This window comes from Mirounga leonina, unplaced genomic scaffold (assembly GCF_011800145.1).
Source record: "Mirounga leonina isolate KUSES-001 unplaced genomic scaffold, KU_Mleo_1.0 Mir_154, whole genome shotgun sequence".
Taxonomy (NCBI): Eukaryota; Metazoa; Chordata; class Mammalia; order Carnivora; family Phocidae; genus Mirounga; species Mirounga leonina.
The window spans coordinates 31,595,357-31,611,655 of record NW_023270389.1 but is presented as its reverse complement, the minus strand read 5'-3'; the positions used below and the strand labels follow the sequence as shown (position 1 = coordinate 31,611,655).

The window sequence follows — 16,299 nt, the reverse complement described above, 5'->3', positions numbered from 1 at the left end:
AATTTTTTAATTTTAACAGTGACAAGAGTGTTTTATACCATTTCTTTGCAGGCCAAAAAAAAAGAATATGTTCATCAGATTTCCATAAAAACTGAAATCTGTATTTTAACCATGTATTATTTAATTCATTTCAAAATGATAAATCTATAATGTAAAATTTTAAAGATTTTTCTATTTACATATTTCATGTCAAAATAACTCATAATTTTGGTCATACTAAATACTTAAGGAACTATAAAAAACTATAATCCAAAATACAAATGGAATAAATTCATTCTGAAGTCTCATTTTCTTTTAAGTAAGTAAAGCTATGGATAAGAATTACATAAAAATAAGAAAATATCATCAATTCAACATATATGTAAATGATTCAGACATCACTGTAAAAGGAGAGAACTAACCATTTATTTACAGCAGTTACTACTTCAAGTAGACAGAAATAATAGGAGGGTATTCAACAAAGTATGGTACTGTCAAGTTTTTTTGATGGGAAAAATTTTTAAATGTTTCCAAATATGTTCCATTGATAGATTAAAAGAGCGTAAAAATATGTTGAAACTGTAAACATTCAGTTCTTACTAGTTTTGATATAAAGGCTCCCTCATCACCCATCTACTTGGTAACTTTAAAAGATTTTCCATATATATTCTGCACACATGGTGATTTTTTTCCTCACAACTGGTGAAGAGAAAATATTGATAGAAATTCATGTGTAGTAGTAGTTGCTGCAGTAACAGTAGTAATAATCATAGTACTCCAATTATAAATGTTTTTTAAAAATTATGTGGTTCCAACCTGGTCGCCAAAGTCCTCTGGGAATTTCCACAATACCACAGGATCTGTAAATAATTGACACATGGCATTAAACAGAGGCAAAAGGGCACATTTACACCAACATTCTTGTTAAAACATTGTCAGAGATACTTTTTAAATAATTTTTAAATTTCTCTTTAAACATTTACAGTTGATGAGATTAAAAATAAAGGATTTTGATCTTTTAAGCATTTTAATGACCTTTGGGAATAGGAACAAATAAAATAACTTTGTCAGATTATTAAAACTATTTCTTTTCACAACTCTATTTAGATACTTTACATTTTAAGATTCTGAAATATGAATTTTCAGATTTAACTACACTTAACATATTGGTTTTAATTTGAAAAGAAAAATATAAATGTGGTAAATATGTAATATATTATATATATATCATAGTTCTTAAAAATTAGACCAAAATATATTATCTTAAATTTTCATTTAAAATCCTAAATATTTATGAACACTGTAATAACGCTTGCTTTATATCAAAATTCACTTTTGAGGGGCGCCTGGTGGCTCAGTCATTAAGCGTCTGCCTTCGGCTCAGGTCATGATCCCAGAGTCCTGGGATCGAGCCCCGCATGGGGCTCCCTGCTCGGCGGGAAGCCTGCTTCTCCCTCTCCCACTCCCCCTGCTTGTGTTCCCTCTCTCGCTGTCTCTCTCTGTCAAATAAATAAAATCTTTTAAAAAAAAATTCACTTTTGAAATCCCATATTTGCAACTCTATGAAGTGAAGCCTTTCATAAAATAATAGATATAAGTTGGTAGTTCTAAGGCATCAAGCTTACTTAAAATACAACTGATATTTGCAGGGCATTTTAAAGAAATTTTTCTAATATATCTAGTTATTCATATATAAAAACCAATGTTGTTTTATAAATATTCCCACGTTTTTTCATTTTCAACATTTCTCACAATATTTCTTTTCTACTTAGTATATTAAAAATAAGTCCTTTTAATTAGCACTAATAAATATTTTGGTTATGTGCTCATTTCTCAATTGTGTCAAAAACAAACTTTTAAATATCTGTAGATGTGCTTTAAAAAGATAGTGTACAACGGATAATATTACTTCTGTAAAAGCCTTTCAAAGCTCAAGATAGTATAAGTAACAAGTACCACTGATATAACAGAATTTGAATTCCACTCCAAGTAAAAAGGGTAGACCAAAGACATCACTTTATGTTCTCCATAAGTTCTATTCCATTATTTCCACTATTCCATGTTGCTTTTATAAAAATACAGTCCAAGAATGCATAATTCCAGGTTTTTAATTCCAAAACTCAATAATTACCTAGCAACATTTTTAGTATGAGCTATCTCCTCTTGCTGTATTACTTATTAAGTTCAAAAGAATTTTTTTCAATTATTTTAAATTAAAAAGAAAAGAAAGCATACTTTCTATAATTAACCTTTTTACTTAGTAAGGAATAGAAGGTTCCTATATAAGTCAATATAAATAAATCATTTAACACATCTTATATAAAAATAATGCATTATAAATTCACAAAGATAATATTAAATGATTATCTCTTCATGTAAAACAAAGTGTACATTTCTAAAATGAAGGACATGCATTATAGGTCACCTAAAAATACTCAAGACATGGTTATGATTATGTTGGAAAATATATACATGTGAGTTATGAGTGTGTGTTTTATTGGAAAATATGTACGTATGAGTCAGTTTTACCAAAATGATAATTATCAAGATTTGAATCGTATAAAACAAAAGTGATATGATGGAATCTTCATGAAATATTGATATTATTTTGATAAACTTAATACACTAATGGCCACATAAGTAAATCAATTATACAGAAATGCAGAATAGTTCTTTCTTATAAATAATGGAGTTAAAGAGTTTTAATGTGAATATTTAAAACATCCCTTTTGAACAACCTCAATTTTATAGTTGTCATTTAAGAAACTGTTTGTGATAAATTTCTTACACTTATGTCTTAAAACCAACATGTTTACCTTGTACAGATAATGCTTTGCCCCTATTGCTCACAGCATTTACCCATGTATGTTCTGCTAACTCACTTTTTCTTATCTTCTATTATGCTGTTGTGTTTTGTTTTGTTTTTTTCCTGTATCGCCTATTCTTTCACAGAGAGAAGGAACAAGTGAATTCATGTAAGTAACATCTACTGGCTTATATTCAATGAAAAATATCCTATTTCTTTTCATTAAATGAAATTTCCACTTCAACACTCAAAAATTTACTGTAACGTGAATCCATATTTTGAAATGGATTAACTTAGTTACTGCCTGTGTTGTTAGACATACACCATATCTGACACATCTCTGTAGAAACTTTTCACAAGTACTGCAAAGGAAGGGGAAAAGAGGCTCTTAAAAAGAAATAATAACCTGATTCTCAAATGTATGCACAAAGACTGGATTTTCTATTCCCTGAGGACTATTTTTCTCGCTATCAGATCTGACCTGGAGAGCTTAAGTTGGTTTTCTGCTTGTTTTATGGATGGAAGGATGAGAACCACTGGCAGAAATCACTGCCGCTGGTGAGGCCTGATGCACACTGTGCGTCTCTTCTCACCAATACCTACTACTAATTCAAGAGAGACTCCAGATCTTAATTTTAAAGCAATCTTTGCCACCAACAATCTAGGAACCAAATAAATATGAAAGGAAGAATGCATGATTTGATTTGTACATAAATGCAGTTAGTCTCTTATTTTAATAAGAGATGTTACAGTATAGGAAGGAAAATATAAAAATTTTTATTAAATCAGTAAATTTGGAGTAAGAATATTTAAAATATTATTTGTGCATCACCATCACAAGTATTCCAAATTCATGACTAAAGCTTTTTTAAAATGTAAAGTGAGATAAATTCAGCAGTTTTGGTTTTTTTCCCTTTGCAATCAGGTCTTTCACATTTTCCAGCCCTTCAATGAAAACAAGAACTAAAATAACTTAAAATATTAGTGTGATTCAACTACATCATTAAAAAATGGAAGGCAAACTTTTCAATTTGCGTAAATGAATAATATTTATGGAATTCTGTGGAATTCACAGATGAACCTTTAAAATTAGGCATTTGTAAAATCACAGTTCAGGGACTATATACTTTTGAAAGGTAGAATATATATTAGTAAGTAATATAATGGATTATAGCTTTCAGTGTTTGATTTACCTGCCTTGCAGAATCAGAATTTTATGAATGAGAAAACCAAGGCCAAAACAAGGAGGAGTTTGTGTTAGTTATAAGGCTAGTCAGTGTGAGAGACTAGAACTTTCTTAGTTGAGAAAAGAGCAGCTATTTTATTTTGTTTATTTGAGAGAGAGAAAGAGAGAGCGAGAGAGAACAAGAGAGCATGCACAAGTCGGGGGAGGAGCAGAGGGAGAGGGACAAGACTTCCTGCTGAGTGCGGAGCGGGGCTCAATTCCAGGACCCCAAGATCACGACCTGAGACAAAATCAAGAATAGGACACTTAACCGACTGAGCCACTCCGGCACCCCAAGAGCAGCTATTTTTTTTTTTAAAGATTTTAATTATTTATTTGACAGAGACACAGTGAGAGAGGGAACACAAGCAGGGGGAGTGGGAGAGGGAGAAGCAGGCCTCCCACGGAGCAGGACCCTGGGATCATGACCTAAGCTAAAGGCAGACGCTTAATGACTGAGCCACCCAGGCGCCCCAAGAGCACTATTTTATTTTATTTTATTTTTTAATTGGTAAATTCCCCCCCCAGGGGAGGTACAAGTTCTTTTTTAAAAAAATTTTTATTGTTATGTTAATCACCATACATTACATCATTAGTTTTTGATGTAGTGTTCCATGATTCATTGTTTGTGCATAACACCCAGTGCTCCATGCAGAATGTGCCCTCTTTAATACCCATCACCAGGCCAACCCATCCTCCCACCCCCCTCCCCTCTAGAACCCTCAGTTTGTTTTGCAGAGTCCATCGTCTCTCATGGTTCGTCTCCCACTCTGATTTCCCCCCCTTCATTCTTCCCCTCCTGCTATCTTCTTCTTTTTTTTCCCTTAACATATATTGCATTATTTGTTTCAGAGGTACAGATCTGTGATTCAACAGTCTTGCACAATTCACAACGCTCACCATAGCACATACCCGCCCCAGTGTCTATCACCCAGCCACCCCATCCCTCCCACCCCACGCCCCACTCCAGCAACCCTCAGTTTGTTTCCTGAGATTAAGAATTCCTCCTATCAGTGAGGTCATATGATACATGTCTTTCTCTGATTGACTTATTTTGCTCAGCATAACACCCTCCAGTTCCATCCACGTCGTTGCAAATGGCAAGATCTCTATTTTAAATAATTTCCAGAATCAATACCTTTCTCTGTCCTATTTAAGTTTAACTTATTCCATTCAAAACTCTATGCAGTGTTAAAGAAATAAGAAAAGTCCCTGCCCTCCAAAGCCCTATAGTACACATGTGGAAGAGCTCTCTACTTTTTGTGCAAACTATTGTTTTGGGGTTTTTTGTATGCAAATGTTTATGGAAACTATAATAAACAAAGAATAGAAGCAACTCAGATGCTCATCAGCTGCTAAATGGGTAACCAATTTGTGGTACATTAATATAATAGAACACAATTTAGCAATAAAAAATAAAGCACCAATACAGGCAAAAAATAGGTGAATTTCAAAAGCACTATGCCACTATGTCATTGAAATAAAGATGAAATATATTTATGACTAAACTTACATACTTTATGATTACATTCATATGACATTTTGAAAAGGCAAAAAGTAGATCAGAAACCAGACCGCTGATTGCTAGGGACTGGGGGTGAGGGGAGATGATTGACTACAAATAGACACAAAGAAACTTTCTACAATAATAAAAGATGCTTGTCATAAATATATTTTATATTTATTTCCACGACACAAAATGGCAAATAGTAATCAGAGCAATGACTCAGAAATCAGGGCCAGAATGATATTTCCATGGAAAAGGATCATTTAAAAAAAAATCCTAACAGTGGTTACAAGTATATAGATGAAGAAACTGAGACTTAGATGAAATTTTGGGGAATCAGGTTTATTGAGATATTTATAGACAATAATATATTCCCTTTTTAAGAGTATAGTGCAGTAAGTTTTAATAAATGTGTATAGTCCTGTAACCAAAACCATAACTAAGATAACATTTCTATTACTGTAGAAAGTTTCTTTGTGTCTATTTGTAGTCATAAAAGATGCAAACTATTGTTTTAAACAAGGTATCCTGCATAAATACTTGGGCTCAACTTAAAAATTCACTGGCTTAGTAATTTCAAAAAATGTTCCGAATAAAGGAATGGTCATGTCTCTTTAATGTAAATGAGCAAGACTCATTAAGGAAAATGTGTAATTTTATTCTTCCACCTATGGAGATATAATGCTGAACTAAAAAAAAATAAGGTCTCTATGACTTACAGAAAAGAAAGCATCCAAAACATATAATGCAATAAAATTTAATGACTGCTACACTAAACGGACAGGATACTACACAATAACATATGGAAATCTAATCTAATTTAAAGTCACTAAACAAGGGGCGCCTGGGTGGCTCAGTCGTTAAGTGTCTGCCTTTGGCTCAGGTCATGATTCCAGGATCCTGGGATCAAGCCCCGCGTCAGGCTCCTTGCTCAGCGGGAAGCCTGCTTCTCCTTCTCCCACTCCCCTCCCGCTTGTGTCCCCTCTCTTGCTGTGTCTCTCTCTGTCAAATAAATAAATAAAATCTTTAAAGTCACTGAACTACTTAGGAAGGAAAGTACACGTAAACTAACATGTCAGTTAGGCAAGCAAAGGATGATCTGGGTTCTAATGTGGGCAAGGGAGAACGTTCCAGACTGGAAAAACAATATGCATGATGTCTTGGCAGTTAATAGAAAGCACAATGCAATGTAGAAAAAGGGGGAAAAATGTAGTATATCCCACATGTAGAGCAGAAGGGAGAGAATGTCAAGCGATGAAGCTAGAGAGGCAGGGGACAGACTAGAGTTTAAAATGTATCTTGGGTATCATAGAAACCAATTAAAGCAGATGATGACATAAACCAAATGAGAAAAAACAACTAGAAATGTATAAAGAATACAGCTAGAGTGTGTGTTGTTATGAAAGTCAAGGGAAGAGGGTATATCTAAAAAACTCTCAAATGTGGTAAAACATTAAGCAAAGTGACTACTAAAAAATGACAACTATACGTAAAGCATAAAGCCATAATAAAATGAGCTTCAATGGAAGGATGGGAAGCAGAAGGCCGACTTACGATCATGCAGTGAGAATGAATGAGGAAGGGCAGGCAGAGTGTATGGAGACAACTTCTTTAACAAAGACTGTACAACGAAGAAGGTAAAGGTACGAGGAGACATGAAGCTAGATAGATTTGATTTCTTTTAGTATGGTGCAGACTTGAACATGTTTAAATGATAGTACTAATGAGCCCGCAGAGAGCCCAAGAGAAAAGAGGGGATATCTGAGAAGTCAGAAAGAATGGGATCCTGACCAAGATAGTGAGATGAGCCTTGGAAGGAAGCTGGACAATGTTTTCCATTGTTATAGGAAAAAGAGAAGATATGAATCTAAGGAGATTTTAGAATTGGTGGTGCAAAGGCAAAAGTTTTGTGTAAAAATTGTTAATTCTGTAAAGTAGGAGCAAAGCTCTCTGCTTAAAAGAGAAGTTGCTGGAGGCTGAAGGAGGAAGTGTGACTAACTTTCAGGCACTGTTGAGTACTCAATTTGGTAGGTATCCAACCTAGTGTTTAATGGCAACAATGTGGTATTTCCCCCATCATCATCCAACAGCTTAGGTAGATAGAAGAGATAATTGGAAGATTCAGTCAGGGTTGAGGTTTTTGTCAGTCAAGTGTGACGGGAAGAAAATTTAAACAGAAGAGTTGTTATAGATAGGAATTGCTGATTTAAAGCTAATAAAATGGAAGTGAGGTGTTTTTCCCCCTCTAAAGTCCATTACTACGAAATGTTATACCAAATCATGCTAATGCATTTTAAAAGAGCATATTTTCAGTAGAAAATCTACTGCATGTACCTAAAGACCATAGGACTGAAAAATAGGTAAAATCAATACATGCAGCATTTGTAATTATAAAATTAGGTGGCTGAAGTTCTGGTCTTACACTAATGAATAAAAATGCTGTCTCTGATCAGAGGAGGCATTGAAAAAGGTAAAATCAATTTCCCTCCTCTCCGTCCTATAGCCCACTCCTTCCCTCCCAAGTTTACCATTCAAATACCATTTTCTACATATGGCTATTATGTGAAAAATATTGAAAAGCATGGAATTAGCTAACTACATTTAAAATTACTTTTTCCAGCTTTATTGATAATTCACATATAACATTGTGTAAGTTTAAGGTATGTAACTTGATTCAATAAACATATATGTGAAATGTTCATAATAAGGTTAGTTAAGATGACACACATCCTTGCATAATTACTAATTTATTGTTTTTGTTGTGATTATGGTGAGAGCATTAAAGCACTACTCTAATAGCAACTTTCAAGAAGACAATATAATATTGTTAACTATAGTCACTATGTTGCACATTAGATCCCTGGAACTTATTCATGTTATAACTGAAAGTTTGTACCCTTTGACCAACATCTCCCAACATCTCTCCCTCAGCTCCTGGCAACCATCATTCTACTCTCTTTCTCTGAGTTTCATGTGTTTAGATTCCACACATGAGTGAAATCATACAGTATGTCTTTCTCTGACTTATTTCACTTAGCATGATATCCTCAACACCAATCCATATTATTGTAAATGGCAAGATACTCTTTTTATTTAGGTCTGAATAATATTTCCTTTTATGTGTGTGTGTGTGTGTACACACACACACACACATACACATAATATTTCATTATACACACACACACCCAACATTTTTGTTAACCATTCATCCACTGATAGACATTTAGGTTGTCTCCGTATCTTGACTGTTGTGAATAATGCTGCAATGAACATGGGAATGCAGATCTCTCTTCAAGATAATGATTTCATTTTCTTCAGATATATACCCAGAAGTGGGATTGCTGGATCATATGGTAATACTACTTTTAATTTTCTGAGAAACTCCCATACTGTTTTCCACACTGGCTATATTAATTTGCATTCGCACCAACAGTGAACCAGAGTTCCCCTTTCTCTACATCCTTGCCAGCATTTGTTCTTTTTTTTAACATGTATAAGATAATATCCCATTATGGTTTTGATTTGCATTTCCATGATGGTTAGTGATGTTGAGCACATTCTCATGTATTTGTTAACCATTGTATCTCTTCTTCGGAAAAATGTCTATTCAATCCTCTATTTTATTATTTATTTTTATTTTTTTAAGATTTTTATTTATTCATTTGAGAGAGAAAGCATGAGCAGGGCAGGAGGGAAGGGCAGAGGGAGAGGGAGAAGCAGACTCCTTGCTGAGCAGGGAGCCTGATGCAGGGCGGATCCCAGGACCCCAAGATCATGACCTGAGCCAAAGGCAGACACTTAACTGACTGAGCCACCAGGGCCCCCCCTCGGCCTACTTCTTTTAAATAAATTATTTGGGTTTTTTGTTATTGTATGAGTTCTATGGATGCATATATATTTTGGATATTAACCCCTTACCAGATATATAAGATATATAAGCCAAATACTGTACAATCTCACTCATATGTGGAATCTAAAAACATATATATGGTTTGTAAATATTTTCTCCCATTCTGCAGGTTGTCTTCACTTTCTTGATTGTTTCTTTTCTTGTGCAAAAGCTTTGTAGTTTGATGTAGTCCCACTTATTAATTTCTGTGCATCTGATGTCATATCCAAAATGTCATCGATAATACTGATGTCAAGGAGCTTATCATCTATTATTTTCTTCTAAGAGTTTTATGGGTTCAAATGTTTAAGTCCTTAATCCACTTCAAGTAAGTTTTTGAGATTGGTCTAAGACAGGGATCCAACCTCGTTCATTTGCATGTGGATATCCAGTTTTCCCAACACCATTTATTAAAGAGACTGTCCTTTCCACATTGAGTATTCTTGGCTCCCTTGTGAAATATTTGTTGACCATATATGTGTGGGTTTATTTCTGGGCTCTGGATTCTGTTCCATTGGTCCACATGTCTGTTTTTATGCCAGTACCATACTGTTCTTATTACTATAGTTTGTAACACAATTTGAAATTTGGAAATGTGATGCCTCCAGTTTTGTTCTTCCACGGTTTTTTTCTTCTTTTTTTCTTTTCTTTTTTGGCTATTTGGGGTCTTTTGTGGTTCCATATAAATTTCAGGAATGTTCTTGTATTTCTGCGAAAAAAGTTCCATTAAATTTTTATAAATACTATACTGAATCTCTAAGTGGCTTTGGGTAATATGAACAATATGTTAACAATATTAATTCTTCCAATCCATGATCATGTGATATCTTTCCATTTATTTCTGTGTTCTTCAATTTCTTTCATCAATGTATCATAGTTGTTGTTTTTTTAAGATTTATTTATTTTAGAGAGACAGAGAGAGAGAGAGTGCATGAACAGGAGGAGGGGCAGAGGGGGAAGGAGAGAGAGAATCCCAAGTAGACTCCCCACTGAACGTGGAGCCCAACCCAGGGCTCAATCTCACAACCCTGAGATCATGACCTGAGTTGAAATCAAGAGTGGGACACTTAACTAATTGAGTGATCCAGGCACCACAATGCTTCATAGTTTTCAATGTAGACATCTTTCACTTCTTTGATTAAATTCATTCCTAAGTATTTTACTGTTTTTGATGCTATTATAAATGGGATTGTGTTTTTCCCTTTTCAGACTGCTAATTGTGTATATAGGACTGCAACTGATTTTTGTATATTGATTCTGCATCTTGAAATGTTACTAAATTTATTTATTCTAAAAATTTTTTAGTGGAGACTTTAGAATTTTCCATATCAAGATCATATCATCAGCAAACAATTTTGCTTCTTTCTTTCCTATTTGGATGCCTTTTATTTCTTTTTCTTACCTATTTGCTCTGGCTAGGACTACCAGTACTATGTTAAATAAGAGTAGTGAGAGTGGGCTTCCTTGTCTTGTTCCTTAACTCAGAGGGAAAGCTTTCACCTTTCACCACTGAGTATGATGTTAGCTGTAGGATAGTCACATGTGTACTTTAGTATGCTGAGGTATGTTCTTTCTATCTCTAACTTGTTGAGAATTTTAATCATGAAAGATACCAAATTTTATCAAATGCTTTTTCTGATCTACTGAGATGATATGATTTTTATCTTTCATTCTATTAATAATGTATCACATTTATGGATTTTCACATGTTGAACCATCTTTGAATCCCAGAATAAATCTCACTTGATCATGGTTTTTTTTAACCTTTTTTTTTTTAATTTCAAGATCTAACTGGCTTTATTAAGTGATTCATGAATCAGGCAGCAACCCATCTAGCAAGTAGAGGAGAGCTCCCTCATATATGATCCTTTTATTGTGCCACTGAATTTGGTTTGCTAGCATTTTGTTGAAAATTTTTGCACCTATATTCATCAGGAATATTGGCCTATAGTTTTCTTTTAGTATCCTTTTCTGGCTTTTGGTATCAGGGTAATACTGGCCTTATAAAATGAGTTTGGTAATGTTCCCTCCTTTTCAATTTTTTGGAAGAGTATAATAAGAACTGGCATTAATTCTTCTTAAATGTTTAGTAAATTCACCCACAAAGCCATCTGGTCTTAAGCTTTTGTTGGGAGGCTTTTTATGACTGATTAAATCTCCTTACCTATTATTGGTCTGTTCAGATTTTCTATTTCTTCCTGATTCAGACACAGTAGGCTATATGTTTGAATGGTTGAATGCATCCATTTCTTCTAGGTTGTCCAATTACTGATATATAGTTGTTCATGATAAGTCATTTATGATCCTTTGTATTTCTATGGTATCAGTTGTAATGTCTCCTTTTTCATTTATAATTTTATTTATTTAAGTCCTTTCTTTTTTTCTTGGTAAATCCAACTAAAGGCTTGTGAATTTTATTTATCTTTTCAAAAAAATGACTTCTAGTTTTGCTGATCTTCTCTATTGTTTTTCTGTTCTCCCTTTCATTTTCTGCTCTTTATCTCCTTTCTTCTGCTAATTTGTGGCTTCATTTGTTCATTTTATAGTTCCTGAGGTATTAAAGCTAAGTTGTTTGAGATATTTACTTTTCCCTAATGTAGGCATTTATTGCTATAAACTTCCTCTTTGCACTGCTCTTACTGTATCCCATGACTTTTGGTATGCTGTTTCCATTTTTGTTTCAGTTTTTTTTTTTTTATTTCCCTTTTGATTTAATTTTTGACATTAGTTGTTCAGCAGTATGTTAATAATTTCCACATATTTTTAAATTTTCCAGTTTCCTCTTGTTATTGATTTCTAGTTTGATACCACTGTGGTTGCAAAAAATACTTGGTATAATTCATTCTTTTAAATTTACTGAGACTTATTTTGTGAATGAATATACAGTCTATCCTAGAGACTTACCCTGCGTGCTTGAGAAGAATGTGTATTCTGCTGCTGTTGGATAGAACATTCTGTATATGTCTGCTAAGACCATTTGATCTAAAGTACGGTTCAAGTCCAATGTTTCCTTATTGATTTTCTGCCTGGATGATTTATCCATTGTTGAAAGCAGGGTATTAAAGTCCTCTATTACCACACTGATATCTATTACTCCCTTCAGATCTGTTAGTATTTCCTTGATATCTTTACATGTTCTGATGTAGGATGCATATATAAATTTACAATTGCACAGTCTTCACAAACTGACCCCTTTTATCATCATATAATGACCTTCTTTCTCTCTTATTACAGTATTTGACTTAGTCATTTTGTCTGATACAAATATAGCTACCCCTGCTCACTTTTTCCATCACTTCACTTTGAGCTGCAGTTAGTCTCTTGTAGGCAGCATATAGTTGGGTCTTGTTTTCCTATCTTTTCAGTCACTGTATGCCTTTGATTGAACAATTTAGTCCACTTACATTTAAAGAAATTATTTATAGGTAAAGACATAATATTGTCATCTTGTTAATTATTTTCTGGCTGTTCTGTAGTTCCTTTCCTCTTTTCTCGCTATCTTTCTTTGTGATTTTCCACAGTGGTATATTCCCCTCTCTTTATCTTGTATCTACTACAGATTTTTGTTTTGTAGTTACTGAGGCTTACTTGAAAAATTTTACAATCACATACAAAACCTCCACTGTTTCATTCCCCTGACACACACACATTTTATGTTTCTGATGTCACACTTCACATCTTTTTTATATTGTGCATCCATTAACAAATTATTGTAGCTACAGCTATTTGTAATACTTTTGTCCTTCAACCTTGATACTAAAGTAGACTGGTCAACATACCACCTATTAGAGTATTAGAGCATTCTGCAGTTGGCAACATACTTGCCTTTAACAGTGTGTCTTTCCTTTCATATGTTTTTATAGTCCCTTTTCTTTCATTTCAGCTTGAGTAAGTCCTTTCAACATTTCTCATACAGCAAGTATAGTGGTGATGAACTACCTCAGCTTTTATTTGTTTGGAAAAGTATTTCAACCTTCATTTTTGAATGATGACTTTGCTGAATATGGTATTGTTGGTTGGCAGTCTTTCTTTCAGCATTCTGAATATACCATTCCAGTCTCTTCTGGCCTGCAAGGTCCCTGTTTAGAAATCTGCTGATAGCCTTCATGAGAGAAATATTTTTCTCTTGCTGCTTTTAAAATTCTCTCCTTGTCTTTAATTATGAACAGCTGTATTTTAATATGTCTTGGAGAAGACCCTTTTGATTGAAATTTGGGGGTGACTTATTAACTTCATAATTATTAACTTAATAATTAACTTCTACCCCTTTCTCCTCACTTCTCCTTCTGGGACTCCAACTGTACAGAACTGTTTGTATTAATGGTGTCTTATAAGACCTGTAGGCTTTCATTATTCCTTTTCATTCTTTTTTTTCTTTTTGCTCCTCTGAGTGGTTAATTTCATATTATCTGTCTTTGAGCTCATAGATTCTTTCATATGCTTGGTCTAGCCTGCAGCTGAAGCTCTCTATTGAATTCCTCAGTTAGGTAACTGCATTCTTCAGTTCTGAAATTTGTTTGGTTCTTTTTTGGGTTTCTTATTTGTTGCACTTCACATTTGTTCTTGTGTTGTTTTCCTGGTATATTTAAATTGTTTATCTGTATTCTCTTACAGTGCTTAAGTATCATCAGAACAATTATTTTGAATTCTTTATCAGGAAATTCCTGGATTTCCATTTCTTTGGGGCTAGTTACTGGAGATTCACTGTACTCCTTTGATGGAGTCATATTTCCCTGATTCTTCATGACCCCTATGGCCTTGTATAGGTGTCTACACATTAGAAGAAGCAGTCATTTTTTTCAAGATGTTTTAGACTGACTTCTTTAAGGGAAGATTTTCACCTGCAGGTTGGGGCATGCTGGAGTGCGCTGTGACTTGAGATCTAGTGGTGTAGGACACCAAGTTTAAGATGTGTAACGGTGTCAGGTCTGGGGATATGTGATGGCCTATTCTGCTGAGGCCACTGGAGTCCACAGCATCTCCAACCACATGGTCCTTCGCAAGGGCTGCAGGGCATCCACTGAGGGTGCAAAGGCTGTGAGGGTCCTCAACAGTGCCTCCAGGTCCAATGGCTAAGGGCCAGAACAGCAGTAACAGCCAGTGCCAGTGATGTGCTCTCAGCATGTACCATCTTACACTACTGGTGGCTCCTCATGTTTCACCATGAGGGCACGGCAGTGGAGGCTAGTGATGGGGATCCAGCCAGAGGCATACAGGTGCACAGCTGGAGGGGCTAGCTCCAGTTGAGCATAGTGGTGCAGGCCAGTGACATAATTCAAGCCCACAATCATCTGTGGGGGACCTGGCTGTCAACATGCTCTCCCATGGCCACACAGTCTTCCTCCAGGCATGCACATAGCAGTGGAGGATGGTAATAGGTGTCAGACTGGTGCCATGGAAGTACACAGCTGGAAGAGCTTACTCTGAGTACTTGCACAGTTGTGGGAGTCAGCCATGGGGGGGCTAGGATGGTGTATTGCATCATATAGTTGTAGAAGTCTGGGCTGCTGCCAGTGTGATTCCTAGGCTCACAACAGGGGAAGGGAGGGTTGGGAGAAGCAGAGAGGAACTTAGGCAGCTGGTGTCACTGAACCCAAATATTTGTAAGGTAAAAACCAATAAAATTCACAGAGCAGGTAAGCTGGGAACCGTAGCTGCTCCCACTGTGTGACTGATACTAGTAGCACATTTTTCCTCTTTGTCCCTAGCCATCTCTATAGATCTCAACTTTGCTAGTTTCTGGTGGGGTGAAATTGACGCAGAGCCTTAATGTGGTGCCCCCAAAGTGGGGAAACTCATCCCACTATCCCTTCTCTGCAAGGGAAACTCTTTCTAGATGGAGAGTTCCCTCTTGGCACTGAGCACTGTCAGCTTGAGAATGAAATGATGCAGGCATAATAAAGCTGTTCTTTCCTCAGTGTAGTTATTCTCAAGTTTTTTGTTACAGTGTATTGCTAAAGTTTCTTAAGTGGACTCCAGGGCTCTTCCAGAACTGTTCTTTTGTTTTTTGGGGTTTTTTTAAGGTCTTTTGCATTGTTTTCTATTTTTTTTTTTTAAGATTTTATTTATTTATTTGACAGAGAAAGACAGAGCGAGAGAGGGAACACAAGCAGAGGGAGTGGGAGAGGGAGAAGCAGGCTTCCCGCAGAGCAGGGAACCTGATGTGGGCCAGGACCCTGGGATCATGACCCGAGCCGAAGGCAGACACCTAACGACTGAGCCACCCAGAACTGTTTTTGTTTGTGGAGAGCAGTCTAATTGTTAATCTTTGTTGGAGGATGGAGGCTGGGGTCCCTGATTCGGCCATCTTGTGCTAAGGCCACATCCCTAAAGTTTTAATTTTCACTATCTCTACCAAAACAGTTTGCAAACTCCACTAATTACTGTAATTTTATATCTAGTCTGACCACAATTAAAGTATTTTAAAAAGCAATTCATTCCTCATTTAGGGCACACATGACCTTGGTGAAACCAGAGATCCAGAAAACCAATATCCTGCCATTTTTCCTTGTCATGCACTCCAGCAAAACACAGATTTATAGCACTGGTGGAAAGATGTCACTTCCAACACGATATCTAATCATCTCTCCCAACCTACTCCCCCAAAAAACAGTAATCATAGGTTGCATAACATTACAAATTTTAAGACTACTAGCAATAGTGAAAGTAAAAACAAATTCATTGCTGAAAAATGTCAAATTCAGACTACATTTAATCTTACTAAAACATACACTGTAAGGTAGTTTTACAAATTATTTTGAAGTACACATATAGTGGTAATACAGAATTTTAGCAACTTCTCAAGGTCTACTTCAGTAGTTCTCAAACTTTAGCATGTAACACAAATGTATAGAGAGCTTGTTAAGACATAGATCTCTGGGTCCCACTTCCAG

General features: G+C 35.3%; 1 protein-coding gene across 1 annotated transcript in view; it reads right to left on the bottom strand.

Moving 5' to 3' along the window:
- The window catches only part of LOC118014243 (DENN domain-containing protein 1B), a 206,596-nt gene that overhangs the window by 139,527 nt on the left and 50,770 nt on the right, over positions 1 to 16,299 (bottom strand). Inside the window, exon 3 of the mRNA XM_035010393.1 lies at positions 796 to 839. Within this exon, the coding sequence (XP_034866284.1) occupies positions 796 to 839 (44 nt within the window). The remainder of the gene's footprint in view (positions 1 to 795; positions 840 to 16,299) is intronic.